General features: G+C 56.8%; 2 protein-coding genes across 28 annotated transcripts in view; both read left to right on the top strand.

The window, feature by feature from the left end:
* The first annotated feature begins 800 nt into the window (after positions 1–800).
* On the top strand, positions 801–8,810 carry SPATA20 (spermatogenesis associated 20). 4 transcript variants are annotated; one of them, XM_042255816.2, is made up of 17 exons: positions 801–912; positions 1,441–1,623; positions 1,871–2,050; positions 2,151–2,215; positions 2,399–2,553; positions 2,632–2,775; positions 2,858–3,080; positions 3,449–3,579; positions 3,659–3,763; positions 3,986–4,060; positions 4,158–4,367; positions 4,450–4,642; positions 4,962–5,130; positions 5,406–5,617; positions 7,040–7,239; positions 8,214–8,294; positions 8,450–8,810. In XM_042255816.2, the coding sequence occupies exons 3-17, from the start codon at positions 1,926–1,928 to the stop codon at positions 8,618–8,620; spliced, it is 2,259 nt and encodes a 752-aa protein (XP_042111750.1). In that variant the 5' UTR covers positions 801–912; positions 1,441–1,623; positions 1,871–1,925; the 3' UTR covers positions 8,621–8,810. The 4 variants fall into 4 exon arrangements, with proteins under 4 accessions (XP_042111750.1, XP_014954194.3, XP_042111748.1 ...); XM_015098708.4 differs by lacking the exon at positions 1,441–1,623 and having other exon boundaries at positions 2,879–3,080; XM_042255814.2 differs by lacking the exon at positions 1,441–1,623.
* Positions 8,811–14,282: 5,472 nt separating this feature from the next.
* The window catches only part of CACNA1G (calcium voltage-gated channel subunit alpha1 G), a 61,967-nt gene continuing 48,710 nt past the window's right edge, over positions 14,283–27,539 (top strand). For 23 of the 24 annotated variants that reach the window (XM_042255806.1, XM_027974728.2, XM_027974722.2 and 20 more), the window contains exons 1-7: positions 14,283–15,261; positions 22,320–22,431; positions 22,586–22,719; positions 23,108–23,205; positions 25,511–25,670; positions 26,155–26,455; positions 26,623–26,715. In XM_042255806.1, the coding sequence (XP_042111740.1) occupies positions 15,020–15,261; positions 22,320–22,431; positions 22,586–22,719; positions 23,108–23,205; positions 25,511–25,670; positions 26,155–26,455; positions 26,623–26,715 (1,140 nt within the window). In that variant the 5' untranslated portion in view covers positions 14,283–15,019. Of the gene's footprint in view, positions 15,262–22,318; positions 22,432–22,557; positions 22,720–23,107; positions 23,206–25,510; positions 25,671–26,154; positions 26,456–26,622; positions 26,716–27,539 lie in introns of those variants that run through there. The other variant, XM_042255807.1, reaches the window with a different exon arrangement.

Below are 27,539 nucleotides of genomic sequence, written 5' to 3'. Positions count from 1 at the left end.
CCTCCTCTCTCCCACCAGACCAGTTTCCTTGTGATACCTAGTCATGGCACGTCTCACAGTGGGTGGTTGTACATTAATCTGTATAGCTGTTGGATTAGTTTTTGCCTTGCTCATCAGACTGTGAGTAACACAAGGATGGGATGGCTTGGTCTCTCTCTGCCCACTGTTGTACCTAGCAGAGTGTCTCATGGGCACTCAATAAATGTTGACTAAGGGTAGTAAATGAGACTCATAAAATACCTGATAACACCTGAAAGTTGGTTCAGTATTATTATTCAGGGAAGGCTTCCTGAGGGGGTGGGGTTTGAGCAGGACCTTCAGGTGAGGGGGCAGAGCAAAGGCGAAGCTCCCAGTTTGGATGGCCTGGAAAAGGCACACCTTTTGCCTCTCACCTCATTTCTCCTTTGTAAAACGGACAAAGTTGGGACAAAATGACCGGAGGCTCTGGCTTTCCAAGGCCCTGGCATCCTCACAGCCTCCATATTCTCCGTAAGAGGGTTACCTCCCCGCAGGCCCTGATTTATGTCCTATCGAGTCCACCCAGTTTTTTGCACAGACCTGTGTCCTCCTAGGCGCTGCCGTCTATGGGGTCGCACAGAGTCGGACACGACTGAAGCGACTTAGCAGCAGCAGTGTCCGCCTAAGCCCCGAGTATACGGTCTGCAGTCCCGTGATCGGCCACCGAGCGGCGCTCAGAGACCAGCCTGCTGCCGGCCTTTTCGGCGAAGACACTCCCGCGGCCGGTTCGGTGCCTGGGCCTGCCCGTCGCAGCTTCCCTCCCGCCCTCCCTTCCTGTCCGCAGCGTCCGGGCCGACCGCCACCAGCCGCCATGCTGGGCGCGCGGGCCTTACGGTGCCGGTGCCGCGGCTTCCTGCTGCCCGGGGCCGGGCCAGTCCTCGCCTTGAGCTACAGGTACGGGCGGCAGAGGAGCACGCTTCAGCAGCCGGTGCCTGCGGAGCCCTGCGGTCAGTTGTCCTGGCGCTGGTCCCCTGTGCCTGCCCGGTCACCTCCCCACCCCATGCCTGCCTTCCCCCAAGACTAGGGCCAGCTCCTCCGACCGGGCTCAGACAGTAATCCTCTCCTCCCTCCCTCCCCTCCAGCTGCAGGGCTCGCTTGCCCCAGGAACTCTGTTCTGACACCATCTCCAGGAAGCCTTCCTTGAACCCCAGTGCTGGGCCAAGGGTCCTTGTCCAACAGCACCCTGGGCTGGCTTGTCACAGCCCTCGATGCTGCAAGGGCTTGTCATTACTTAGGCCTGCCCCGCCCATGCTGCCCTCCCAGGCTGAGCTCCCTGAGATCAGAGCCAGCTACTGATTCTTTGAGGGTCATGGGGGTCTGGCACAGGACCTGGCCCCCCAGAAGTGCCCACTGGATGGATGTTGAGTGAGGGAGTCCCTGATGCCAAATGAATTTCTTCTCCTTGCCCCTCATCTGGCCCAGTCCTACACACAGCAGCCAGCAGCCTTCCTGCCCAGATCATATACCCAGGCAGGCATGCCAGAAATACCTCCAGCACAGTCACCCTGGGTGGGGCCCGGTGAGGGGAGAGAATGGAGCCTGAAGGACCATTCCATCCATTGTGACTCGCCCTGACTTCACAGTCATCATCGTTCCCACCACCAGGTCAGAGAGGTTGGGGGAGACTAACCTGGCAGGGAGCCCCCAATGAACCACCTTTCTTCACCCCCCCAAAAACACAAGGGGGAGCACAAAGGCCACGGTCTCCCCCGTGGTTCAGAAAGGTGGGTTGGGCTGGGAGCAGGGGGTTCTGGGAGAGTTCCACGGTGGTCAGGTGGGCCTCTGGGCTGGGTGTAGGTGGAAGCAGTGGAGACTCCTGGTCTGACTTGCCTGACCTACCTGCCTACACCAGGGGTAGCTCCTCCCGGGACAAGGACCGAAGTGTGACGGTCAGTAGTTCAGTGTCCATGCCTGCTGGAGGGAAGGGGAGCCGGACTAACTGCTCTCAGTCCACGCCCCCGAAGGTCCCCAACCGCCTGATCAATGAGAAGTCACCATACCTCCTGCAACATGCCTACAACCCTGTGGACTGGTGAGTCCTCTCCTGATGCCCTCCTGGGCAGCTAGATCCTCAATCTTCTTACTGGCCCCCTCCGGAGCTAGTGAGTGATGCCCCACTCTACTGGCCTTAGGTACCCCTGGGGACAGGAAGCCTTCGACAAGGCCAAGAAAGAAAACAAGCCAATTTTTCTTTCAGGTACTGCATCCACCATTCCAGGGATGGGTGCAGGGGAGTGGTGGTAGATAGGGGATGGCTCTTTTGGGCCTGGGGCCTTCCAGGAAACTAGATGCTAGGGCATCATAGGCCCAGCTGGAGTCCTTCGGCTGCCCCTCTCTGACCAGCCACTGGTCCTCCCGGGCCCCCATGGCCCTATTCCAGTGGGGTACTCCACCTGCCACTGGTGCCACATGATGGAAGAGGAGTCCTTCCAGAATGAGGAGATTGGCCGCCTGCTCAGTGAGGACTTTGTCAGCGTGAAGGTGGACCGGGAGGAGCGGCCTGACGTGGACAAGGTGTATATGACCTTTGTGCAGGTGAGTGGTCTTCCCTTGGTTGGGTGGTTGCCCGTGTACATGGGGCTGCTCCCCTCACCCTTGCCCTCTCTCTGCCAGGCCACCAGCAGTGGTGGGGGCTGGCCCATGAGTGTGTGGTTGACTCCCAACCTACAGCCCTTTGTGGGGGGCACCTACTTTCCCCCTGAGGATGGCTTGACCCGAGTTGGCTTCCGCACGGTGTTGATGAGGATACGGGACCAGGTGGGTAGGCACTGGGGAATAGAGGGGGCCAGGGGTCAAGGGTGAGGGAAGCAAGGGGCCCTCACCCCATGCTGACCTCCAGGTCTGCCCCTGCCTCCCGCAGTGGAAACAGAACAAGAGCACCCTGCTAGAGAACAGTCAGCGGGTCACCACGGCTCTGCTGGCTCGGTCGGCGATCAGCATGGGTGACCGCCAGCTGCCACCTTCCGCTGCCACCATGAACAGCCGCTGCTTCCAGCAGCTGGATGAGGGCTATGATGAGGAGTATGGTGGCTTTGCCGAGGCCCCCAAGTTCCCCACACCAGGTCGATGCCCCCTGCCCCATGCCCACTCCAGCCCTGGCCTGGCCTTCCGAAGCCGACCCTAGTCAATGATCTCTTCTGACTCCTGTCTCGGTTATTAACTTCCCACTCTCCTGTCTGGCCAGTGACCGCCTAACCCCATCCTGCCTGTCAGTAGCTATCTAGTGAAGCTCTGACTTTTGGTCTTAGCAGGGACTCTCTCTGATGCTGACCTTGGTGATTATCATCTGTCCTCTGGGTTGACCTAGCCTATCCAGAGAGACTGCCTATTGAGTAAACCCCTAACCTTCACCTGGCCAAAGTCCTGATCACCCAGATCTCGGCCCCCTGCCCTTCCTATTCTCTAACCTGCGTATTCTTGGTGTCCGCAGTGATCCTGAGTTTCCTGTTCTCCTACTGGCTCAGCCACCGGCTAACCCAGGATGGCTCTCGGGCCCAGCAGATGGCCTTGCATACCCTGAAGATGATGGCCAACGGGGGTATCCGAGACCACGTGGGGCAGGTGAGGTGGGGGGGCAGGCGGTAGCGGGGTGGGGGCAGTGGCTGGGGTCGCCTCCAGCCCTGTGTCCCTCCTGGCTCAGGGCTTCCACCGCTACTCCACGGACCGCCAGTGGCACGTTCCCCACTTTGAGAAGATGCTGTATGACCAGGCACAGCTCACGGTGGCCTATTCACAAGCCTTCCAGGTGACCCCTGACCCCAGCCCTGAGCGGAGACCCGGCCTGTCCACCTACCCTTGGCTGCCCCTTCCAGGGCCTTCCTGGTGACCTATAGCTCCCCCTTAACTTCACCCCTGATTCAGTCCCATGTTCACTATCCAGCCTCCCTCCTTGCCCCCGTGGGAGAACACTTACTGCCCACCTCGTACCTAAAGACCTCTGCTTATAGCCTCCTTCCTCCCTACTCAGATCTCTGGTGACGAGTTCTACTCCGAAGTTGCCAAAGGTATCCTGCAGTATGTTGCTCGGAACCTGAGTCACCGGGTGTGTGTCCACTGAGGCAGGCGGGTCTGGCTGTGGGAGGGCTCGGGGCCTCCACTGCCTTGAAGAGAGGGGCCAGCCAAGTCTCCCCTCCCTACAGTCTGGAGGCTTCTATAGTGCAGAGGACGCAGACTCCCCACCGGAGCGGGGTATGCGGCCCAAAGAGGGCGCCTTCTACGTGTGGACTGTCAAAGAGGTCCAGCATCTCCTCCCTGAGCCTGTTCTGGGTGCCACTGAGCCTCTGACCTCAGGCCAGCTCCTCATGAAGCACTATGGACTCACGGAGGCTGGCAACATCAGCCCCAGTCAGGTGAGGACTGCTGAGATCACAGGAGAGGTCTTGAAACCACACAGGCCGGTGGACTCCCTTGGACAGGAGCTGTCTTTCTCAGGACCCCAAGGGGGAGCTGCAGGGCCAGAACGTGCTGACCGTCCGGTATTCGCTGGAGCTGACTGCCGCCCGCTTTGGCCTGGACGTGGAGGCCGTACGAACCTTACTCAATTCAGGTCTCGAGAAGCTCTTCCAGGCCCGGAAACATCGGCCGAAGCCACACTTGGACAGCAAGATGCTGGCTGCCTGGAACGGTGAGGTGGTGTGTCTGAGGCCTGATCCATATATTGAATTCCCCTTCCCAAGGGCCCTTATGTATGCCAGGCACCTGGTGAATATTAATTTTTTCTTTGTCAGGTTTACTGTCCTTAATTTACAAATGAGCCAACTGAAGCCTATAGTAATCCACCCAAGGTCACACAGAGACAGGAGCCCAGCCCTGCCTGGCTCTGGAGCTTAAACTCAGGCACTTGCCCTGTTGCTCCAGGGAGATGTCAGAGCTTGGGGGGTTGGGATAGACATCCCGGGGGGGCCCCGGCCAGGATCACAACCCCCTGTGTCTCCTTTCTCCAGGACTGATGGTGTCTGGCTTCGCTGTGACGGGGGCTGTTCTGGGCCAGGAGAGGGTGGTCAGCTATGCCATCAACGGTGCCAAGTTCCTGAAGCGGCACATGTTTGACGTGGCCAGTGGCCGCCTGATGCGGACCTGCTATGCAGGCGCTGGTGGGACTGTGGAGCACAGGTAGGGTACCGGGCCACCTGGGAAGGCCTGCCTCCCTAGGCAGCCCAGGCCTCTCTCTGCCCCTCTGCTCCCCTCTGGGTAGGTGCTAGTCCTGGTTCTGCTTGCTGCCCACTGTGAGCTCTTACCCTCCTTGAGACCATTTGCTCATCTGAGAAATGGGCTAACAGGACCTACCCAAGAGCTAGGTTTTGAGGGTTAAATAAAAGCATGTGAAAAGGGCCTCTTCTGTGAAAGTGCCTTTCTTCCTGGCCTGTCCCCAATGCCTGTCCCCCTAGCAACCCGCCATGCTGGGGCTTCCTGGAGGACTACGCCTTCGTGGTGAGGGGCCTGCTGGACTTATACGAGGCCTCACAGGAGAGTGCATGGCTCGAGTGGGCTCTGCGGCTGCAGGACACACAGGACAGGCTCTTCTGGGACTCCCGGGGCGGCGGCTACTTCTGCAGTGAGGCCGAGCTGGGGGCTGGCCTGCCGCTGCGTCTGAAGGACGGTCAGTGAGGGTGTGGAGCTGGCCTGGGGTACTGGACCCCATCGGGCTTGGTTTTTCCTGGGGGAGGAGTAAGTGCAGTGTGGTGGTGAAGAGCTGGCAAGGACAGGGCCCAGGCCCTCTTAGGCTTACATCTTTAGCACTGAGTGACTTTGAACTGGTCTCTTTACATTTCAGAGCCTCAGATTCTTAATATGCTAAATGGAGCTAATGGTGGCATTTCCTTACATGGTTGACACGGAGATTAATGTAGCTGTTCTGTGAGCATGCTTAGTGACAGTAACTGACATGCCTAGATAGACTAAACAAGGCCAGCTTCATCCCTACTGTCATAAGGCTTCCTAGGTAGTAAGGGAGCCAGTGCACAGACGGTACTATTTAAAGCAAAATCGCACACACAGATGCATAGTTAAAATTGAGGGTGCCGTGGAGAAGTAGGAGCTGCCCACTGTGTACCCCGTTCCTGACTTTTCTCAGTGGCATTGAGCATCACCTGATGCATCTAGTCTGTTAACGGCACCCAGACTTAAGTGTCTTGGGGTCAGAATGTTGTCACTGCTGTACCCCCAGGATCTCCTGCACATCTGGTATGTAATTAGGTGCTCAATAAATGTTAACTGAATGACTGAACGGGCCCTGACAGGACAACGGTAGGGCCCAACTCAGCAGGGAAGTCAAATTAAACCTGTACAGGTGTCATTTAACCAAGGACTGGAGGGCAAGACAGAGCCATGTGGTCCTGTGGGAGCAGGAGAGGGATTTCAGGTGGAAGGAGCAGCTCCTGAGAAGCTCTGAATGGGCAGCTTGTGTCCTGGAGGACAGAGGGGCAGAGGCCAGCATGAGGGGAGGGTGCCCGGGGGGCTGGACCCCCGCAGGGTCTTACAAATGTGGCAAGGAGTAGAGGGCTCTGGTGAGTTTCGAGTTGGTTGCAGTCTGCTCTGGTGCAGATCTCAGAGTGTCACTCTGACCGACGGTAGAGAAGGGATGGGGAAACAAGGAGGCTAGGTAGGGAGCCATTAGTGGTGGTCAGTCCAGGCAAGTGATGGCGAAGGTCCAGACAAGGCAGAAGTACAAGATGGGAGAAGTGGCCAGGTTGGATCTATTCTGGTCACAGACCCTGCAGATTCACAGTGGATTAGAAGTGGGAGGTGAGGAAGTCGGAAGGAAGGGCAGTTGGTGGCTGGGTGGAGGTTTCAGTTGGGAGATGCAGGACCCTGGGGAGCAACAGTGCAGTGTGGGCAGGTGGAGTTGAGGATGCATGTGAGGGTGCAAAGGGCCAGTCACTGCTGGGCCTGGCACTCATTCTCAGACCTGGGGCAGGAACTGGTGGGCAGGGACTCCTCCACCCCATCCCCCTGCCATCCTGGCAGCAGTCGTGTTCCAGGGTCCTGGGACCCAGTGACCCTCCCTCCCTGTCCCCTGCAGACCAGGATGGTGCGGAGCCCAGTGCCAACTCCGTGTCGGCCCACAACCTGCTTCGGCTGCACGGTTTCACGGGCCACAAGGACTGGATGGACAAGTGTGTGTGCCTGTTGACCGCCTTCTCTGAGCGCATGCGCCGTGTGCCCGTGGCACTGCCTGAGATGGTCCGCGCCCTCTCAGCCCACCAGCAGACCCTCAAGCAGGTGGGGCCCTTGGCCTGGGACCCAGGGTGGAAGGGAAGCTGGGGTTGCAATGGAGGCATGGAGTGGAGTTCCTGGGGCTGTCCCCAGAGCTCAGGTCCCCGAGTGTGTAGCCCTGTGTGATGTGTGTCTCCGAGGGAATGTCTGTAAGGCTGCTTTTTTTCAGGCAGAAGAGTCTGTATGTGTCTGAGGCAGGTCTCCATCACGAGCAGGTGCCCTTGTGAGTTCCTATGAGGAGGGTTCTCCGAGCAGAGGGTTAAACGTGGATCCCTGTGGTTGCTGAAATGTGTGTCTGTGTGCCTCTGTGTGTCGCTATAGTTGGGTCAGCGGTGTAGTGTGTGCAGGTATGTGCCTCTGGGTGTGTGTCCCTATGTGTGTTGTTGCTGTGTGTGTGCGTCTGGATTTGTGTAGCTCTGGAGGTGTGTGACTGTGTGCCTGCCTTTCAGTGTGTGCTGGGGTGAGTGTTCACCAGTACATGATTGCCTGGTTGTATGTGTACACCCCATGTTTAGGCTTGCCTGCTTATATATGTGTGTTTGCCGGTGTATCTGTGCCTCTGTGTGTGTGTGTTATGTGTGTATGTGTGTGTCTGGTGTCTGCCTCTCTGTGGGCATCTGCTCTGTGTATATGTGATGACTGTGTCTCCCTGTGTGCGGCTGTCTCTGTGTTTGTGTGTCTTCCAGTGTATCAAGTCTTATGCATGTGTGCTGGTGTCTCTGCCCACGTGTGCATGTCCCATGCACATATGACCCTGCCACGTAGTGTCTTCTCATTTGTGTGTGTGTGTATGTGTGCGTGCTCTCACCTGCTGAGCAGTGAATCTGATGCAGCCTCCTGGCCGCTGATCTGGGGGATGCTGAGTCCCCATTTCTTCTTAGGCATATAGGGTGGGTGGCAGGAGGATGGGGAGGGCCTGTTAGGTCTGGACCCAGCCTCTTGGCATCAGTCACTGGAGTTAACCTTTCTGTTCTGGCTAGATTGTGATCTGTGGAGACCCTCAGGCCAAGGATACCAAGGCTCTGTTGCAGTGTGTCCACTCCATCTACATCCCTAACAAGGTTTGGTCTCTGAGCCCAGCCCCACTCTCGGCCTCCCCTCACTTCCTCAGCTCCCCAGTATCTCTGGCTCCTCTGAAGGCTTGGAGAAGAAACCCACCAGTGGGTCCTGCTGGTGTCTGGGTGGCCCCGGGTGACTCTCTCTGCCGCTCTCCCAGGTGCTGATTCTGGCTGATGGGGACCCCTCGAGCTTCCTGTCCCGCCAGCTGCCCTTCCTGAATACCCTTCGGCGGATAGAAGACCGGGCCACCGCCTATGTGTGTGAGAATCAGGCCTGCTCGATGCCCATCACCGAGCCCTGCGAACTACGGAAACTGCTCCATCAGTGACTGCCTCCCCTACCTTGGGCTGGGGCAGAAGGTGGAGCTTCCCAACCAACCAGAGATTCAGGCCCTGCAGGGCCCCGCAGAACCTTTGGCCACCCCTGGGCACCATGTCAACAGGTGACCTCGGCCATCCCTGCTGCTCCCCCCGAGCACCCGCTCACCCTGGAATAAACCTAACAGCGTCCCGCGGTAACCTCTGGGCCTCAGCCTTGCTTGTGAGAGGGGCCTCGGGCTCCAGCATGGGAACCAGCAGCCCAGGGTCCCTTTTTCTGGGAGCCCCTAGATGACCCCCCTGAATTCTTGGATTCCTCTTTTACCTTCAAAGGACACCAGACTGACTCCGCCCCCTCCATGGTCATTACGACCTGAGTGAGGAGGCTGAGGTCAGGGGACTGGTAGTGGTCACCAGGGATGGGGGTGGGGTGTGGACTTGCACAAGAGGAGAAAGGCCAGTCCTCGCCCTCAGACAGGGTTAAGAAAGGTCGCTGCCTCTCTTCCCATTGTTTCCTCCAATTTTAAGCTGGGATGCTTCATATGAGCTTTTAGTTTTCATGGAATTTGTGTATTTTCTGGTCCTTCCCATTGTCTTCTCCAATTTTAAGCTGGGGAAGTGGGATGCTTCATATGAGCTTTTATGTTTCATGGAATTTGTATATTTTCTGGTCCATTATAGGAGCTGCTCTTATCAGGACCAAGGACATTTCTTTTGGGGTATCTATCCAGCTCCCAGCCTTCCCACAGGAAGTCGTATTGTCCATCCCCCTGATTTCATATATGTCAGTCCAGGGAAAGTTGGGTTGGAAGTCCTGCAAACCTGAGTACTTCCTGTTGCTGGGACAACCGCTGCCTGCCTGTGATCTCCTGTTCCCTCAGTGTTGGGAGATGCTCACAAGATTCATCCTTGGCACCCACATCTTCACAGGTTCTGGAAGCCCCATCTAGTTTTCCTTCAGGAAGAGGGGACTAGAAGCGTTCTTTGGGAAGGGCAAGTACAGAGTAATGGGGCTGCACCTCAACCCTGAGCCCTTTGGGGGTCTGATGAGCCTAGGTACCCTCGTAGCCCCAGAGCCAAGCAGTAGAGAGCCAGGAGAGGCTGCTAGAGAGAAGATCTGAATGGGGCCACTGCTGGTAGGGATGTCAGCAGAGGGGAGGAGTGGAGCTGGAAGGGGCTGGGAGACTGAAGTAAATCACTTCAAGTTCTGCTCAGGACCATCGCCACCCCTTGCACACCGTTAATCACAGCCACAAATGGTCACTGGGACCTGCGTGTGGGCAGATGGGCCGGTGGCAAGCCACCGGCCGATCTGGAGAGGATTAGGGCTCCAGCCAACAAGGTCAGCTAGCCCTTTCTGGCTGAAGCCTGTTCACCCTGGCCAGGAAGTCTGGATAAGCAGAACCTGGTCTGAGGTGCAATGAGGAGGGAGGGTGGTGGTTGGTGGTTTAGTCTCTAAGTCATGACTGACTCTTGCGACCCCAAGGACAGAGGAGCCTGGCAGGCTACAGTCCATGGGATTCTTCAGGCAAGAATACTGGAGTGGGTTGCCATTTCCTTCTCCAGGGGATCTTCCCACACCAGGAATCAAACCCGGGTCTCCTGCACTATAGGCGGATTCTTTACCAACTGAGCTACAAAGGAAGCTCGAGGAGGGAGGGTGGAGCATGGTAAAGCCCAGGTGGCCTTTTTTTTTCAGCCCCAGTGTGGCTTTGAAAATGTCCAGGCAGTTTGCAAAGCCCTCTTAACTCAGTTGTCCCACTGACCCTCATGAATGAGATGGCAAGGTAGGTACCTTCTGCTTCATACGAATAGATGTTCAAGACCCAGAGAGGGTAAGAAAACTGGTCTGAAAGCATCTGACACAACTCATTCTTTCTGGGGTCTTTGGCATGCAATAAAGATTACTAAGGCTTCCTCTCCCCCCAGGAAGTCCAGCTATGAAGGAGAGTCATTTGGTGTTTTCTGCCCCTCCATCCAGACTTCTGCGGTGGATAGGCAGTAGAGGATCCACTTGCAATGCAGGAGACTCAGGTTCGATCCCTGGTTTGGGAAGATCCCCTGGAGAAGGAAATGGCCACCCACTCCAGTATTCTTGCCTGGGAAATCCCATGGATGGAGAAGCCTGGCTGGCTACAGTCCATGGGGTCCTCAAAGAGTTGGACACACCTGAGTAACTCGCTAGCAACAACAGCGCCCTTCAGCCAGTCTTCTTTCTCTGTCTCACCTCTTTTCATGCTGACAATGAAAGTGAAGGTCGCTCAGTTGTGTCTGACTCTTTGTGACCCCATGCGTGGAATTCTCCAGGCCAGAATACTGGAGTAGGTAGCCTTTCCCTTCTCCAGCGGATCTTCCAAAACCACGGATCAAACCCAGGTCTCCTGCATTGCAGGCAGATTCTTTACCATCTGAGCCACAAGGGAAGCCCAAGAATCCTGCAGTGGGTAGCCTATCCCTTCTCCAGCGGATCTTCCTGACCCAGGAATCGAACCAGGGTCTCCTGCGTTGCAGGCGGATTCTTTCCCAACTGAGCGATCAGGGAATCCCACACCTGACGATGGGAGTTGGTAAATGTGTTCTGAGGAGAGTTAGGGCCTCAAAGGGTTAGTTCTCTTAGAAGTGCTTGCATTTTCTAAAGAGGGCACAGCTGAGCATAAGTCTTGCTCAAATGTGGGGTTTTAAGTCTTCAGCCTCTCTTTCCCTTTTCTGGTCCCTCTTGAGTACGCTCCTTGTTGTGCCGGTAGGACTGTCCTGGAGGTGCTGTGGGCCAGGGCCGTTGGAGACAGGGCCTCGTAGTTTGGGCAGTCACTTAAGTAATTTCATCATTTCCTGGAGCCTCAGTTTCCCTATCTAAAAAATACTACCCAGCTCCCAGCACCCACCCAGCCGCCAACTCCCAAAGCTGTGCGGTGACTAAATGGGACAGTGTGTCATTGCTGAGCAGAGAGCATCACCAACGGGAGGATTCTCTCAGTTCCCGAGGGAGCCGTCCAGACTTGAGGGGGGGTAAACGGGAGTGGGCTGAAAGGGCTGGTGGAGCAGGGTCTATATGGGGGTTCACCTCTAAAATCAGAGGAGGTTTTAGACACAGACCTGCTGAGACCCAGAGAAAGGAATTTCTTACCCCTCCCATTCCCCTTGTCTACCTGAGATTATTTATTCATCTAACAGATTTATTAAGCACCTACTTACTATGTGGCAAATTGATGAGCAAAATGGACATAGCCTCTGTCTTCAAGGAACATAGAGCCTAGAGGGGAATACAACCATTTCATTGCCATAAATAGAGACATAAACCCAGGCTGGGCCAAGTCCTCTGAGATTACAGACCCTGGCGTGACCCAGTACGGTGTCCTCAGCACTTTGGCACTTAGTAGGTACTGTAATACTTAACTAAATACTTGCTGAAAGAAGGCCACCCTGAGGAGGTAATGTCAGAGCTGAGGCTTGGAGTTAAAGATGATTTCACGGCTTCCTTTGCCTTCTTTGTGGGTCCTGCCTCCCTCCTTACCTCCAGCACTCAGACCAACAGTGAGCATCTCTGATAGGGATGTCAGAGTCCCCTGGTGTCCTGCAGAGGAGTCTGGATGCCTTAGGTGGCCCCAAGCTCAGGGATGCTTTGCCCTGATGGTGCATGTTACCTGCCCCCCTTTATGAGTATGTTCTAGAAAAAAGTTCAACCCAGAGGTAGGGGTTAGAGGATGGTGATGGATAAAGGTGTGCGGTCTGCTGACCCTTAGGAAACCTGACCATTGGACTGGGCAAACCTCTTTGGCTTCATTTTGTTAAGGGCAGGGGGTGATTAGAGTGGGGCCTCTTTCCCTGATCTTGTCTGGGAAGGGCAAGCCAACTAGGCAGACTGCCAACTGCCCAGAGGGAAAAAGGTGTCAGACTCTGAGGGCATACTGTAATAAATAGTCCCCTCTCCCAGAAGACCACTGAGAGTTCAACACTGGCGCTGGCGTAAGCCGGAATGAGAGCAGGGACTCCCGCCAGGAGAGAAAGGCACTTCTTCAGGGACCTGCTCATTAGCATGAAATGCAAAAAGCCCGGCCTCATTTGCACAACTAGGTGCCAGATTCGGCGAAAGGGCAACCTAGGAGGTAGCAACCGCTCTGCCCTCCCCACTGCATTCCCTGAAACCCGCCCTGGAGGGAGCTGAGACACCCACCCAGCTCGGCAGGAGGCGTGGGTGACGCAGCCTTAGGAGAGGGAAAAACGCCAGGGAGTCGGGGTGAGAGTGGGGGGATGGCGGGTGTAGGAAGGTCATCCAGTCCATTCCTCTGCCTCTCGGCGGTGGCGCGTAAGCGGTCCTGAAGTCTCCAGAGAAGAGCTAACTGATCTGCTTGGTTGCGCAGTGTCTACCTCCAGCAGAGGTGGGAAAGCGCTTCCCGACGTCTTAATCCTGGATGCCCTCTCCGCCCCACTTCACCCCAGAATCCCGCTCCAGGGTACACACCACCTTTAGGGGTAGCGCTGCGGGCGAGAGGGACCTGGGGCCGGCAGAGCCGGAGGATTCAGGAGGGAGAGGCGGGGTGAGGGCCGGGGTCTGCGCCCGTGCACGCAAGCGTGAGTAGCTGCAAACCCTCGAGGACCTGCTCGGGGTAAGGTGGAAATGTGCGAGCAGAGTAGCCCTGCTAACCTGCTTTCCTGCAGACAGGCATATTGGAACTCGGGAAGGAGAAACTGAGGCACTGAATGGGGGCTTCGTGAAACTGCAGGTTAAGAGTCGGCAAAGCCCAGTTCTGTGCTTCCACCGCCTCCCACACACTGGAGACCCCTGCAAGTCCCCGGGCAGGAACATCTCCTTTCTCTGCAGTTGCTTTTAGAGATCTGGGCTCTGGGTCCATTGTGACCTGTCTGGGGCCCTGTGTTCAAGCACGAAGCCCTCTCCGGAAGCTTAGGAGTGTCAACATGAGATCAAGGTCAGCAGGTTAGGGTTAGGAGATTAGGGTCAAAGTAGCAAAAGTGGGCCTGGGAGGAGGACCAACAAGCCCAAGAAGTTGGTAGAGACCACGCCCAGACCTCGCCTGCTTCAACCTTTCCTTGGCTCCGCCCGTTTCCCTAACTAGCGCCCCCCAGACTGAAGTCCTATCCCCCCGACTTCCCGCTCAGCTCGCCCCTCCTCAGTCCTGCTCCCAGGCTCAACTCCAGGATGAGAGATTAACCAAGGTTTTGCTCTAGGACCCTGGTCACACCCCTCACTCCGGGCCGTCTGCTTCCCTCTGCACCAGGCCCTCCCAGAGCTGAGCCCCGCCCTCCCTTTGCGGTCCAATTCTGGGGTCTTGGACAAAGGATGCCCGGGGGCCCGCAACGATATCCCAGGACCCCACTCCAAATACTTTTGAGTCCCTGGGGCTCCCTCCAGAAGAGTCCCAGAGCCCTTAGCGGCCAATAGGAAAGTGGGTTCGGTCTGGGTAGCTGTCTAATTGGCTCCGGTCTTCTGGAGCTGACACCAGGGGCAAGAGGAGGGGAGAGGGGCGGTCCCGGGCTTTGGGGTGGGAACCGGATTCCAGCTGCGGCTCTCTCCCCGGCACCCCCGCCCTCACTGCCACGCCGACCGGCCAATGGCCGTGCGGCTCGGGGCCGGCGGCGGGCGGTCATTGGCTGCGAGGCTGGCTGGGGAGAGGCGGGGCCGAGGCTTGAAGTTGGAGTGAGGGATCCAGCTGTGGTGTGCGCCCGGCTCTTCGCCGCCGCTTTCGCTTGCTCTCTCCGCGTCTCGGCCGGAGGAGGAGGCAGTGGCGCCGGCGACAGCTACGGCAGCAGCAGCCACCGCGGCGGCTGCGGCGGCGGCATCTCCGCCTCCACCCCCGCCTGGGACGGCCCCTCGTCACCTCCCCGCCCCTCCTGGACCGGGAGCCGGCCGCCGGGAGGAGGAAGGAGCCGCCCCCCACCCCCTCCAAACCCACCCCCAAAGAGATTCCTCCTCCCCTCCCCCGCCGCCGCTGGCGCGGAGCCGGGACGATGCTGACCCCTTAGATCCTGCTCCAGCTGCGCCGCGGGAAGAGGGGGCGCCCCTCCTCGGACCCCCGCTCCAGCCCTCCTCTCTCTCCCTCTTGGGGCCGCTTCGCCGAAGGTAGCGCCGAATTTGGCGACCGGAGCCTGGGCGCGAAGCGAAGAAGCCAGAACAAAGTGAGGGGGAGCCGGCCGGCTGGCCCGGGGGGCCCTAAAAGCACTGGGGAAGCGGGACTCGCGCCAGGCGGGGCTTCCCTGCGACCCGGCGCCCGGCGGGCAGCATGCCCCTGCGGGCAGGGGGATCTGGGCTGAACTGGCCCTCCCGGGGGCTCAGCCTGCACCCTAGAGCCCCCCAGATGCGCCCCCGCCGGGGCCCCCCGCTTGCGTGAGGACACCTTTTCTGAGGGGCGCCGCTAGCCCCTCTCGAAACCTCCCGGGCCCCAGCTGGCCAGAGGATGGACGAGGAGGAGGATGGAGCGGGCGCCGAGGAGTCAGGACAGCCCCGGAGCTTCATGCGGCTCAACGACCTGTCGGGGGCCAGGGACCGGCCGGGGCCGGGGTCGGCGGAAAAGGACCCCGGCAGCGCGGACTCTGAGGCGGAGGGGCTGCCGTACCCTGCACTGGCCCCGGTGGTTTTCTTCTACTTGAGCCAGGACAGCCGCCCGCGGAGCTGGTGTCTCCGCACGGTCTGTAACCCATATCCTCCGGGGCACGACGGCTGGGCTGGGGGGTCCGCAGGGGGGCGGGCCACCGCCTGAGGGAACCAAAAGCCAGGTGAGTCGGAGAAGTGAGCTTGAAAGATGGGCAGATGAGAGGGGGGCTGCTAGGGAGGGGAGCGGGTGTCAGAGTGGTTTGGCTGATACCCCAGGCGAGCCCCACCTCGGTACACACACCTCAGTCCTCCTTGAGGGGTTGGGATCCAGGCCAGGAAAAGAGAGGCGACGTGCCCCCATTGGTTGGCAGCTGGATGCTCTCCAGATGTGGGCAAGGGAGGGTCGTCATCCTCCAGATGTGGGAAGCTTCGGGAGCCGGGAGCTCTATTCCTCCCGCCGCCAGTTAGCGAGCTGGGTTTGGTTTCCGAGTTTGGGGGGTGGGGTGGGGAGGAAGCTGCGGGGACGGGGGAGGGGGTACCGCAATCTCCTGGGTTTCCCTCCTGCCCCAGCTCCAAAGTTTGCAGTGGATTCTAGGGTCTAATTCCTCCACCCCACCCCACCCCCGCCCCGACCTGGTCCTTGAGACTGACGTTTTCACTGACCCTGAGGGAGATGCTGGGGGGTGGGGACCAGGTCCTAACCTCCCCCCAACCCCCACCCCGCGGGTTGGAGGCACAACAAGGAGATTCCGGCGGCGGCTGATGTCAGGGGCGCAGAATGAGAACAAGATGTGGTGGAGGAAAGCTATCTGCACCCAGAGTCGGAGTAAAGACCCTTTCAGTAGGAACCCAGTGCTCCGAGTGCCTCCCTTCTCCACAGTTCTTTATTCAGTGCGGGGTGCTTAAGGTTGGCTTGGGGAGTTTTGTGCTAGATTTTTTTCTTGTGGAGGGAAAGACTGTGGCAAGAGCTTTGGCAAGTGGGGGATGGGATTAAGCAGGTCCAAGTTACCCACCCCCTTTCCATAGGAGCACTCCTGCCTGACTGCAAAGCAGGTATGGGAGACCACAGCCTTCCGAGAAAGCAGTGGGGGGCACGGGGGACAGTAAGACTGAGCTGGTTCCCTGAGGAAAGCTCAGGGCCACCACCTCATGTCTGCTCCTTGGATGGCTTTGTGAAAGGCAAGCCCCACATTCCAGGAGGATAGATTTAGCACTGCCCTCTCTCCTGTGCCCTGTCTGGAATTGTGTGGGAGACCCCAGCCCCCTTACCCCCATGGCTTCTCCCCCTTAGCCCCTAGTCTGCTTGACTAATGCCCAGCTCCTGGCTCCTGGGTGAGTCCCACCACTGCCGAAAGGAATGGGGAGTGGGATGGGCTGCCATCCCTGGTCTTGACAGCTTCTCCTGGCTCTTTCTTCCCAGCTCAGAGGCCCTTTTAGACCCAGGGTGAGAGATGTCAGTTCTCCCCTGTAACCAGTTGAGAGCCCAACTGGGACTCTGCTTTGGGGAGGGGGAGAGCTTGGTGCCGCCCTCTCTCTCTGCAGCTCTGCTGCCTCTAGTGCGCAAAGCAGAGATGTGAGCTTGGGTCTCCCCCCCAACCCCCATCCTGTGCACCCTGTGAGTCTTTAGGAAGCTCCCCTCATCATACCCTCTCTCCATCCTCTGCCCTTTCCTTTCTCTCTGAGCTGCAGAAAAAGGGGGTTGCCTCAAAGGTGGACCTGCTGAACTGGCACATTTGGGCTCCCCACCCCCCACCCCAGAGTCCTTTCTCAGTGGTAGAGTTGGGGAACAAATGTCTCTAAAAAAGAACAGTGTTGGGGCTTCCCTCCTCTCCACTCCTAATCACCCACCCTCTCCATGAATGTGAAAAAGCACTAGACCCGACTCCTCCTTCTCAGGAGCCCCCGGGTTGTGTGGTGGTGGTGGTATGTGTGTAGAGAGAAATCTTATCTTCTCTTTCCCTCCAAAAAGCCGCAGACCTCTTGGCCAGCATCTCCCCCATCTACCCTATCTTAGGTGCTATTGGATGGTCTGGAATCAGGTTTCTTCCTTGAGGAGGTCTGGAAAAGGGCAAGTGGAGAGGGCTGGAATGAGGAAAGAGAGGTGGAGGCCCAGTGCTCATCTTGGGAGTAGGGGGGCAAGCTTACCTCTAGTGGTGGGAGTCTGGGGTGTGGGGCATCAGCTTTACTAGGTCTGGACAAGCCCCTAAGCCTGGATTGGCTGAGGATGGGTGGAGAACAATTTCTTGGCAAGGGAGCTGCTTCAAATGTGCCCTCAGCATATTCATCACATCCTGTATCAAAAGAAACCTGTGTTTTCTCATCAGAGGGGCTCTGGAATGACTCTTGGACCTCGATCTTTCTCTCAGTCCTTTTGGTATTCTCGAGGCTTCCCTTGGCTGCACCTCTGGGCCTGGGGGACAGGACACCTCCCCTGAACGAACTGAAGCTCGCTAGGTTCTTCTCGGCATTCTTCTCAGCCTCTTTAAGAAACCGGGTTTCCTAGAGAGGGGATCTAGACCCAGGTGGGACATGGTGTATGTGTGAATGTGTGCGTGCGTGTGTGTGTGTGTGTGTGTGTGTGTGTGTGTGTGTGTTGGTGAGGGAGGGGTGACAGTAAAGGAAGGAGGCGCTTGGGAGTGCATATTTTGGTACTGGGGAGACCAGGGCTTCATGGACAGTCAGAAAGGCCCCCTCCTCCCAGGCTATAGGGAAGGGAGTGTGTTGGGCTTTGCATATGTGTGTCTTCACGTGTGAGGGAGTGCGTTTCCCCTCCTGGGAAGGAGATCCTGAGCATTCCCTCTCGGCTGTTGTGTCACATCTGGAAGTTTGTGTAGGAGTTTCTCCAAGCTCAGAGCCCAGCACAGCTTTTTCTCATTTGGAAATCACAGGCTGGCATTTGGGATGCCGAGAGGGGGAGTGGGAAGGGGGCCAGAGGGGGAGAAGGGAGCCTGCCGGGAGTGGGGGAAGGAGAAGGGGGAGGCCTGGGCAGCAGGCCCTAATGGCTTCCAGAAGCGAGTGTGAGTGTGTGAGCTGCGGGTGTCTGCGGGCGTGTGTGTCTGGAGGGGAGGGGGCACCGGGAGTCTCTGGAGCTCTCCTTGCCACCATCCCAGTGTCCCAAGTTCCCCCGCTTCCCTTCCCTAGGGAGAAGTCTCCATTTTGGTCCTCAGAGAAAATGGAAGGGAGGTGTTCTTCATGTCTCCTCACCAGCTCCCCCCTCTCATTTTCAACCCCAAGGCCCTCCAGAGAGGGTTCTGGGGAGAAGGGCCGGGGCTAGAGAACTGAGCTAGGCTGAGAGGGCCAGAGCACCCCCTCGCACTCTTTTTGTCCCAGGCCTACCTTTCTTCCCGGCTCCACACACACTCTGCTCCTCTGAACTGTTGGGGGACTCCCCATCACCCAGAGTGCCAGTTGGAGCCATTCCTGGGATTATCCCGACCACACAGCCCCCCTTCACCCTTGCCTGCTCCTGCCCGAGCTCTCACCCCGCCCTGCCTGCCTCAGCCAGGATGGCGACAGACACAACTGCTCACACACACACACACACACACACATGCACGCAGACACACACACACACACAGAGTCACAGACATTTGAATCAGATTTCTGGCCTATTTTCCCTCCCAAAGATTCCAGCGGGCCGGCTCTCTTGTGTCCCCGTGTCTCACGTCTCTGTCTCTGGGTGGGGCTGGCTGCCTTGCTCAGGGCTACAGCTTTCAGTTTAGCTGGAAACCTCCCTCCCCACACACCCACACTCTGGAACAGGCGATGGGCAGACCACTGTGAAACAGGCTTGTGTGGGGGGGGTTGACTGGGGGAATCCCCTTTTCAGCCTCCCAACAGGAACCCTGCTCCTGAGCCCCTAGGTCTCGCCCCACCTGGGGAATGCTGAAACTCATAGACACCAGCCTCTCCAGGGCCAAGTGAGAAAAGCACCCCACCTTCCCAACGAGTACTAGGAGGCCAGGATTCCTGGGTCCAGGCCAGTTTCCTCCTTAGTGCTCCTTAGTCTCAGATTTGCAGGCTCCTAGCAGGGAATGGGACAGCTGGGGGGCTGCTTCCCTTCTCCATCATGCCTTGCCCGAGCCCCCATACCCCTGGAGGTGGTCCAGCTCTGCCTTCCTCTCTCTTATAGCTGCCTAACTAGGCAAGGGCTCTAGATAAAGCCCCACAGAGAAGACTCAGTTGTGCAGATAACACGCTCTAGTTTTTTCTTGGAGGGAGAAGACGGGGAGGGATGGGAGTGGGGTTCCTCACCCTGCACTTCCTTTTTCTCTGCTTTTGATGGTGGGTTGTTGGGAGAAGAAAGATCCTCCCTTCTCCTACCCACCTCCCCCTTTGGGATCCACTCCAGCCCGGACAGTCACCATAGCAACAGCAGACATGTGACTGCACAGGTCTCTCACAGTCACTATGGCAACCAGTGTCCCCCATTCCCCTGGTTACTATGGAGATTTGTCACATGGTTCCCCCCTCCCGAAGCTGATAACCTGTGGGTCTCCCCACTTCCCCTTCCCTGCATGAGGATAAGACAGAAGCCTGGGTAAGGGGAGTTCATATGTGAAAGGGTCCTTTTCGTTACCATGGCAACAAATCCACACCACCTGGTGACACATCCTCCTGTTGCTATGGCAACAGAGGAACATCACACAGTGACATACGGCTATATTCTCAAGGAAATGAGCCCTACCCTGACAAGGGTGAAAAAACCCCCATCCCCATTAATTATTCCTCAGTTAAGATTGTCCCAAGTTTTCCTGTGCCTTGGGGTTTCCACTTTCCATTTATGTTTATCTATAGGGAAAGGGGAGAGGTGAGAGTTGCAGGATGTACCTAGGAGTAAGGTGAATTGCCTATGGGGGCTTTTAAGAAGGGGCTTCCATTGTTAAGAGCTGGAGGTGGGGTTATCTGCGGGCAGACTCTGGCTACAAGAAGCCTCAGTATGAGCATGTGTATGGTGCGGGTAGAAAGATGGACAGCTCCTTTACAGTGTCACTCCTCCTCACCCCACCCCCAGTTATCACTAATTTATCGCTGTTGAAGCAATTGAGGTAGGAAAACATGAATGGGAGATACATCTGGCTTCGAGGCAGGGATATTGATTGACTGATCCGTTCATTCGTTCATTCATTCTTCCCAGGCATTGATCATCTGCTACAGGGCAGGCACTACTCTAAGCTGTGCAGGGGCTTGGATGTATCAGAGTGCCCCTGCCTCAGTGAGGGAGATGAAACAAGGGCACAGATGATGTGATGGACTCACTGCCATTAGGGAGGTCCAAACAGGTGTCCCAGGAGCTCCTCTTTCCAGGAGCACTGCCCGTCTCCCCCCCATGTGGAGACATCTGCTCATATGGGTCCTTTCCAGAACCTCTTCCCTGCAGAAGAGAGGAGGGGGCTATCTTGGGGAAAGCAGGCCAATTCTTGAAGGTAATTGTGTCCTTCCTTTTCCAGATGATGGTCCCAAGGGAGCTCCTTCCCTGTCCCCTTTATTCCAGGGTGACCCCTGGCTGACCCTCATTCTGGGGAGAGATCCACTGGGCTCTAGCTCTACTCAGGAAAACAGCTCCATGGAAACAGAGCGCTCCTTTGATTTCCCCATTCCATCTACTTACCCCAAAAGCCTGGAAATTTTTTTTAACTCTTATTCCTGTGAGGATGTAAGGTTGGGGAAATTGTAGTGCTTTGGGAAGCTTGGGTACCTGTCAGTGGAAAGGGATGTGAGTCTGAGGGAAAAGGGCCTGGGTGATAGGAGGGGGTAGGAGGGCTTGGAGGAGGTTGAGTGTGGACTCCCGGACAGGGAGACTGGTCTGAGGTTCAAGACAGAGATGGGGTATGGCTGGAACCAGCTTCAAGGAAAGTTCTTGGGTCCCCGGCCAAAGCCTTCTCAGCTCTGAAAGTGCAGTTATGACAGGAAGATTGCGTCTGCTCAGGGCCCTGACTGTTGCACTGAGTCTGGCTTCTTGGGTCTCGCTGTGGGCTGCCATGACGCCCTCTGCACCTTCCTCCTCGAGGCCTTCTCCTTCCTCTGGCCTCCCACTTCTGCTTGCTTCTAGCCTCTTTCCTCTTTCCCACCCCTCTCATGTTTTCCTTGAGAAAATGGGATGCTCAATCATTTATATGTGAGCTCGATCCCCAGAACTTTCTAAGGTCTGGAAGCCACTTTGCACGTTCTCCTGCTGAGGGGCTAGAAGTGAATCCCTTAACGAAATCCACTATGTGGAAAGACTCAGCACTTAAAAAGACCTCTCTCCCCTTTGCTGCAAAACAGAGCTTTGCTCGAGACCCTGAGAAGGAGTGGTGGTGGCATGGTCTGTATACACGGTGCTGTCCGCTCTGCCCAGGCTGAGGGCTTGTGTCCAGTACAGGGGCTGGTATGTAGTGGGTCCTCATTACTTAGACGTGTGAATGTGTCTGGAGGCCATCTGAGGGCTTTTGAGAGGCCAGGGGGCTGATGGGGAAGAGGCGGCCTGTGCCTCTGGTCCTGTGGCACTTGTCTGCCTCAGCCTGTCAGTTTGGTGCCAGTGCGGTCGTGACAGCATTGAGCAGCTTCCTTGCAGCCTGAGCAGCAATGGAAGCTACTATCCCAGATCAGAAACTTAGAAACCTCCGTCTCGCCTGGGTCTCTTCCGTGACCTTCAGCACATGACTCTGTGTGGGCCTCAGTTTCCTTGAGTTCTGCAGAAGAAGGTGATCTGTTCTAGCTCAGATACTTCCTGAGGCTATTGTGCAAATCCAGTGTGGCATGCCGTGAAAGTGCTTGGTAAACTGTAAGGCAGGCATAATCCGACTGTAGGTTTGTGTAACACATTCACATGCATTTTCTCATTTGCTTCTCACATCTTCCCTGGGAGGTAGGGAGAATAGGATTCAGATTCAGCAGCGAACTCTCAGTGCCTGGCATTTCCAACAAGCACTATTGATTTTATCCCCTAAATGGCTTGTGCAAATAGTCAGGATATTTGTGGCTTTTCCTACTTTACAGAAGAGGAAGCTGGGTCCAGAGGTGGGTCTGGGCCTGGGGGCCAATATGATATGTAGGCCAGCATCCTCCCAGCATACATGGCTACATCTCAGATGGGGTTGAGAGGCCCAGGAGCAGGAGGTGCTTGGACACGATGGTGATCAGGTTTCACCTGGCCAGCTGTTTCCTTGACCACTCGGTACCTGGTTTGAGCGCATCAGTATGTTGGTCATCCTTCTCAACTGTGTGACCTTGGGCATGTTCCGGCCGTGTGAAGACATCGCCTGTGACTCCCAGCGCTGCCGGATTCTGCAGGTGAGCACGTGTGTGGTGAGCGAGAGGGCAGTTCCTGATCTTTATAACCCTGACTCTGCAAGAGGCCCTGAGCCCAGAGGTGGGGGTGGGGATGGGGTGGGGGGGATTTGCCCACCCTTTTCTCAGTTTCAGCAGCCTTTTGTCCCCATATCAGGCCTTTGATGACTTCATCTTTGCCTTCTTCGCCGTGGAGATGGTGGTGAAGATGGTGGCCTTGGGCATCTTTGGGAAAAAATGTTACCTGGGAGACACTTGGAACCGGCTTGACTTTTTCATCGTCATTGCAGGGTGAGGGCCTGGAGTGGAAGAGTGATGGATCAGATAAGTCCCTTCCCCAGGTCCAGGGTTCTAGGCCTGGCCCCCAGCCCCTGCCCACTTGCAGCACTGCTTTCTCCCACTGTCCACTGAGGGTCCAGGGCTGCCCTGCCTATCGTGCTCAAACCCATGCTTCTCTGAACTCCAGGGTCCCCTCCATCCACACTCTTTTCTGTTCAGTCTCTGATGAGTTCGTCCTTGGATTGAGGGTGGCCTTGCCCCTAGGAAGAGAGCTGGCCTTTCAGGGTCCCTTGGTGGAAGGGGAGGATTCTGAATCCCCAGCAGGATTCCTCATTGACCTCTTTTGACCCTCATGGTGGCCTCAGACTCAAAGGGCTTCCCTTTGGCCCCCTCCCTGCAGGATGCTGGAGTATTCGCTGGACCTGCAGAACGTCAGCTTCTCGGCTGTCAGGACAGTCCGTGTGCTGCGACCCCTCAGGGCTATTAACCGGGTGCCCAGTGAGTGACCCCCTCAGCCCTCAGCCCCTGAACAGGGAACCCCAAGAGGAAATATGGAAGTCTCAGATCCCACCCCTACCTCCTGGCCACTCAGGCCTCATCAGGGTCTGGCAGAGTGAGGCAGACCCCCTCGGAGAAGGGCTCAGTGGGAATCTGGGCCACTGGAGCCAAAGGGAGCCCCCAGATCGGCTGTGGCACTGTGAGATTTGCCTGGAAAGGCTCTTCCCCCTCATTTCAGCCTGACTTTAGGTCCTAGTCTCAGGAGGTCTCAGATGACCTGTTCCCTTCAGCTACACTACCCTCCCTCCAGTGGAAGAGGGCTGGGTGGGAGCAGGGTAGAGAGCTGGCAGGCCAGGAGAAATGGGTGCAGAGTGGGACGGCCTTTTCTAGCCAGAGCCACATCTCATGCAGTCTGGTTCTCGCTGGAACCGCAGTGGCCACACTGAGCATGGCTTCTCTCAAGACAAGGCCGCCCCATGCCTCATCCTCCCGCCTATGTCCCTCTCCACCCCCTTCCGAGCCGCTGCAGCAACTGACTGCCGGGACCATTATCTAAATTAAACCGCATTGGTTTCTGAGCCAGCCAGGCTTTGGCAGCTCCAGCTCCCCCCACATCCCGCCCCCCACCCTTGCTCAGGCCCCCATCGCAACTCCCCAGCCTACACAAACTGCAGATGGTCTCTGCTGCTGTCCCAGTGGGGTGGGTGGGGGCATGCTTCTGGGGCTCTGTGTTTGTTGGAGCAGTAGCCCCCTTTGCTGCTTGTGCACACGTGCCTCTGTGTGGATGTGTGTGTGTGTCGGGGTGGGCAGAGGTGCTCAGTGTGTCTTCCAGGCATTGAGGTATGTTGGTGTTAACGCGCTCTTCAGACAGAGGCATGCCTTCTCTTCTCTCCCACTCCAGGTGATGGCTGGCAGATTTATAGGCCTCTAACTACCAGTGTAATTCCCTTAATGCAAACCCTGAGGAATTGATCTCAGTTGGAGCACAGAGAAGCTGAAGGGAGCTGGGGTTGGGGGAAGGGAGAGTGACTGAGTGAGAAAACTGGGCTGGTCGGGTGGGAGGGATGGGGTGGGTGGGCTGCTGTAGTCATCAGGAGGGTTAATTAGCAGCTGCTTAGAAGGTTTTTCCCTGGAGGGGTCAAGGAGTGGCACTTTAGGCCACATGAGTGGCACTTTAGGGGTCAAAACTAGTCACTAGAGGTTTGTGTGTTTGACAAGGGCTTGGTGGCCTAGGGGCTAGCTTGCTGTGTGTACTCAGCCGCTCAGTCATGTCTGACTCTTTGTGACCTCGTGGACTGCAGCCTGCCAGGCTCCTCTGTCCGTGGGGATTTTCCAGGCAAGAATACTGGAGTGGGTTGCCATGCCCTCCTCCAGGGGATCTTCCCAACCCAGGGATCGAACCCAGGTCTCCCACACTGCAGGTGGATTCTTTACCATCTGTGCCACCAGGGAAGCCCGTTAGCTGGTTTTGACATCCTAGATCTGGAGTAGGGAAGGTGGGCCATATCTAACAGCATCTTAGGGGGCAGGTTTTTGGAGGCTTTCCCTGTGGAAGAGGTTGTTAACAAATGGCCACCTGAGAAAACAGCCTCAGGTCGCTCAGGTCCTGATGTGAGAGACTGGACCAGGCAGAGGCTAGACTCAGGAAGGGGGCTCAGAACCGTGGGAAAGTGCAGGTCATCTTGGTCCCCGCTGAAGGCTTGTTTCTCAGAGGGAAATTCCTCCCAGCTAACATCCCTGCTGGAGTTCTCTGCCTTGGTTTCCCCAGTGACTTTGGGGTCAGGTGATTATGACTGATGAGAGAAAGACGTTGGATGGGAGTGTGTGTTGTGCGTGTGTGTGTGTGTGTGCTGCGAAGTGGGATGCAGAAGCAGAGAACCTGGTTTTTAAGTCCTGGCACCTGTATTTGGCAGCTCTATGATATTGGACAAGTCATGCCAGTCCTCTGAGCCTTGATCCTCATCTGCAAATTGAGGATGATGGTATCGGCTCTGTGATGATGTTAGGAGAGTTAGGTAGGATGTGGTGCTGGAGACTGTTTTGGACACTGTGGCCACTCTGCCCTTCCTTGGTGGTACTGTGCCCTGACTGGTGTGGGTGGGCTGAGAGGGAGAGTGGGTAGGGGTTAGGGGCTGTGAGGGATGCCTACAGAGTTGGCAGTGTCTGTTGGTCCCCCTCCAGCTTGAGCCGGGCTGCCTCAGCCTCGGAGGCCCCGGTGGGTCCTCTCTGGGAGTGCTGCCAGGCCTGTGGCAGCCAGCCTAGCCCGGCCAGCCTGGCACCCCCAGCGTGCCTTCTGCCCCTACAGGCATGCGCATCCTCGTCACGTTGCTGCTGGACACGCTGCCCATGCTGGGCAACGTCCTGCTGCTATGCTTCTTTGTCTTCTTCATCTTCGGCATCGTTGGTGTCCAGCTGTGGGCAGGACTGCTTCGTAACCGATGCTTCCTGCCTGAGAATTTCAGCCTGTGAGTGGCACATGGGCGGGGAGGTGACCTGGGAGTGACTGTGGGGCTGGGACCTCCCTCAGTCCCTGTCGCTGGTGACATACCTCTTCTGTTATTAATGATATGTCTGCCGATCAAACTTGGCTACACACTGAAGTCACCTGGGGAGTTGAGACAACTGCTAAGGCCTGGGTTCCCTGGCTCCCCATTCTGATATCATTTGTATGGGGTTCAGCCTGGGTGTGGGAATTTTTAAAAGCTCCTCAGTGAGCCGAAAGTGCAGCCACACTGAGAACCATTGCCCTTGAATGGAGCCTTCCCATATCCTGACTCTGGAGTTTCACCCTCAATCTGCGTGCTCCTGGCACCCCTCATGCGCACCCACAAACCCCTGCCCCTGCCTAGTGCTTGCCCTGTGTGCCTCAGCGCATCCACCCAGCTCTCCCTTCCTGGGCCCTGTCCCCTGAAAACCCTGGTCTCAGCCTCACTCCTGTCTGCTCCTCAGCCCCCTGAGCGTGGACTTGGAGCGCTACTACCAGACTGAGAACGAGGATGAGAACCCGTTCATCTGCTCCCAGCCTCGTGAAAACGGCATGCGCTCCTGCAGGAGCGTGCCCACGCTGCGCGGAGACGGGGGTGGCGGCCCGCCCTGCGGCCTGGACTACGAGGCCTACAACAGCTCCAGCAACACCACCTGCGTGAACTGGAACCAGTACTACACCAACTGCTCTGCGGGGGAGCACAACCCCTTCAAGGGTGCCATCAACTTCGACAACATTGGCTATGCCTGGATCGCCATCTTCCAGGTGGGGTAGCCTGGGCATTGGGAGAGTTCCCAGAGCCCAAGTGCTAGGACACAGTCCTGGCTTGGAGTAGTCATCCTCAGGCTTGAGTTGGGATCAGGGCCTCGAGAGGAGACTGCAGGCCACTCTAGGGGGCCCAGAAGTAACCTGCCCCTTTGCACCCTCCCCAGGTCATCACGCTGGAGGGCTGGGTCGACATCATGTACTTTGTCATGGACGCTCACTCCTTCTACAACTTCATCTACTTCATCCTTCTCATCATTGTGAGTGGCTGCTCGAGCTCCTGTGCGGACGGAGGGTACTGGGGAGATGGGCAGGGCGAGTCCAGAGAGGGGACTTGGTCTGAAGTTCTAGCTCTCAGTGCAAGTCTCAGAGAGATGCAGGCAGAGGGCGCCTGTTATGGGAAGTTTAGGAGGAAATCCAAAGTCAAGGCCTGCCACTCATCACCACTTGAAATCTTGAGCAAGTCATTCCCCATGAAGCCCCCAGCCCTACCCTGGGCATTTGTTTCTTCATCAGTAAAATGGGTGGTTCTCAACCCAGGGTGATGCCACCTCTCCTTGGGGGCTACTTGGAAATGCAAAGGGTGGTTCTGTTTTTTATGAGGACTGGGGGAGCGCTTTTGGCATTTTGCTGGGAGGCCGGGGGTAAATAATAGACACCTTGAAATGGCAGTCCTGCAAACAAGGAATCGTTCCACTCCAAATTCCCATCATTTGGTGTTGAGAAACACTGTGTGATCTGTTGTTCCAGCTCAGAGGTTCCAAGACGTTATGAGGCCAGAAGACAGAGGCAAAAGTAGCAATATTTAGTGGTTTTAATCACTACCATGATTAATAATTTAATTGCTACCACTTATAGCTAATATTTATTGAGCACTTACTATGTGCCAGCCCCTGCTCAGAGTGCTTTTCTATGTGCTGGTGCGTTTAATCCTCACTAAGGTCCTGTCATTATCTCCATTTTACGGATGAGGAAACTGATGTTTCCTCATCCGCCTGACCCAGTCAGGCGCTTTGAATGTGCTTTGGCTCAGTCTCGCTGGGCTGAGCGCTGCTGCTGCAGGGTGCTGTAACATCTGCTGCCG

Source organism: Ovis aries, chromosome 11 (genome assembly GCF_016772045.2).
Source record: "Ovis aries strain OAR_USU_Benz2616 breed Rambouillet chromosome 11, ARS-UI_Ramb_v3.0, whole genome shotgun sequence".
NCBI classification, from domain to species: domain Eukaryota; kingdom Metazoa; phylum Chordata; class Mammalia; order Artiodactyla; family Bovidae; genus Ovis; species Ovis aries.
Note: the sequence above shows the minus strand (reverse complement) of the source record. Positions and strands in the feature narration are given on the sequence as shown.

Coding starts and splice junctions, on each gene's coding strand:
- SPATA20 (XM_042255814.2), top strand. CDS start 830: ATGCTGGGCGCGCGGGCCTTACGGTGCCGGTGCCGCGGCTTCCTGCTG. Junction 913..1,870: donor GTCCTCGCCTTGAGCTACAG/GTACGGGCGGCA, acceptor TGCCTACACCAG/GGGTAGCTCCTCCCGGGACA. Junction 8,295..8,449: donor CCATCTACATCCCTAACAAG/GTTTGGTCTCTG, acceptor CCGCTCTCCCAG/GTGCTGATTCTGGCTGATGG.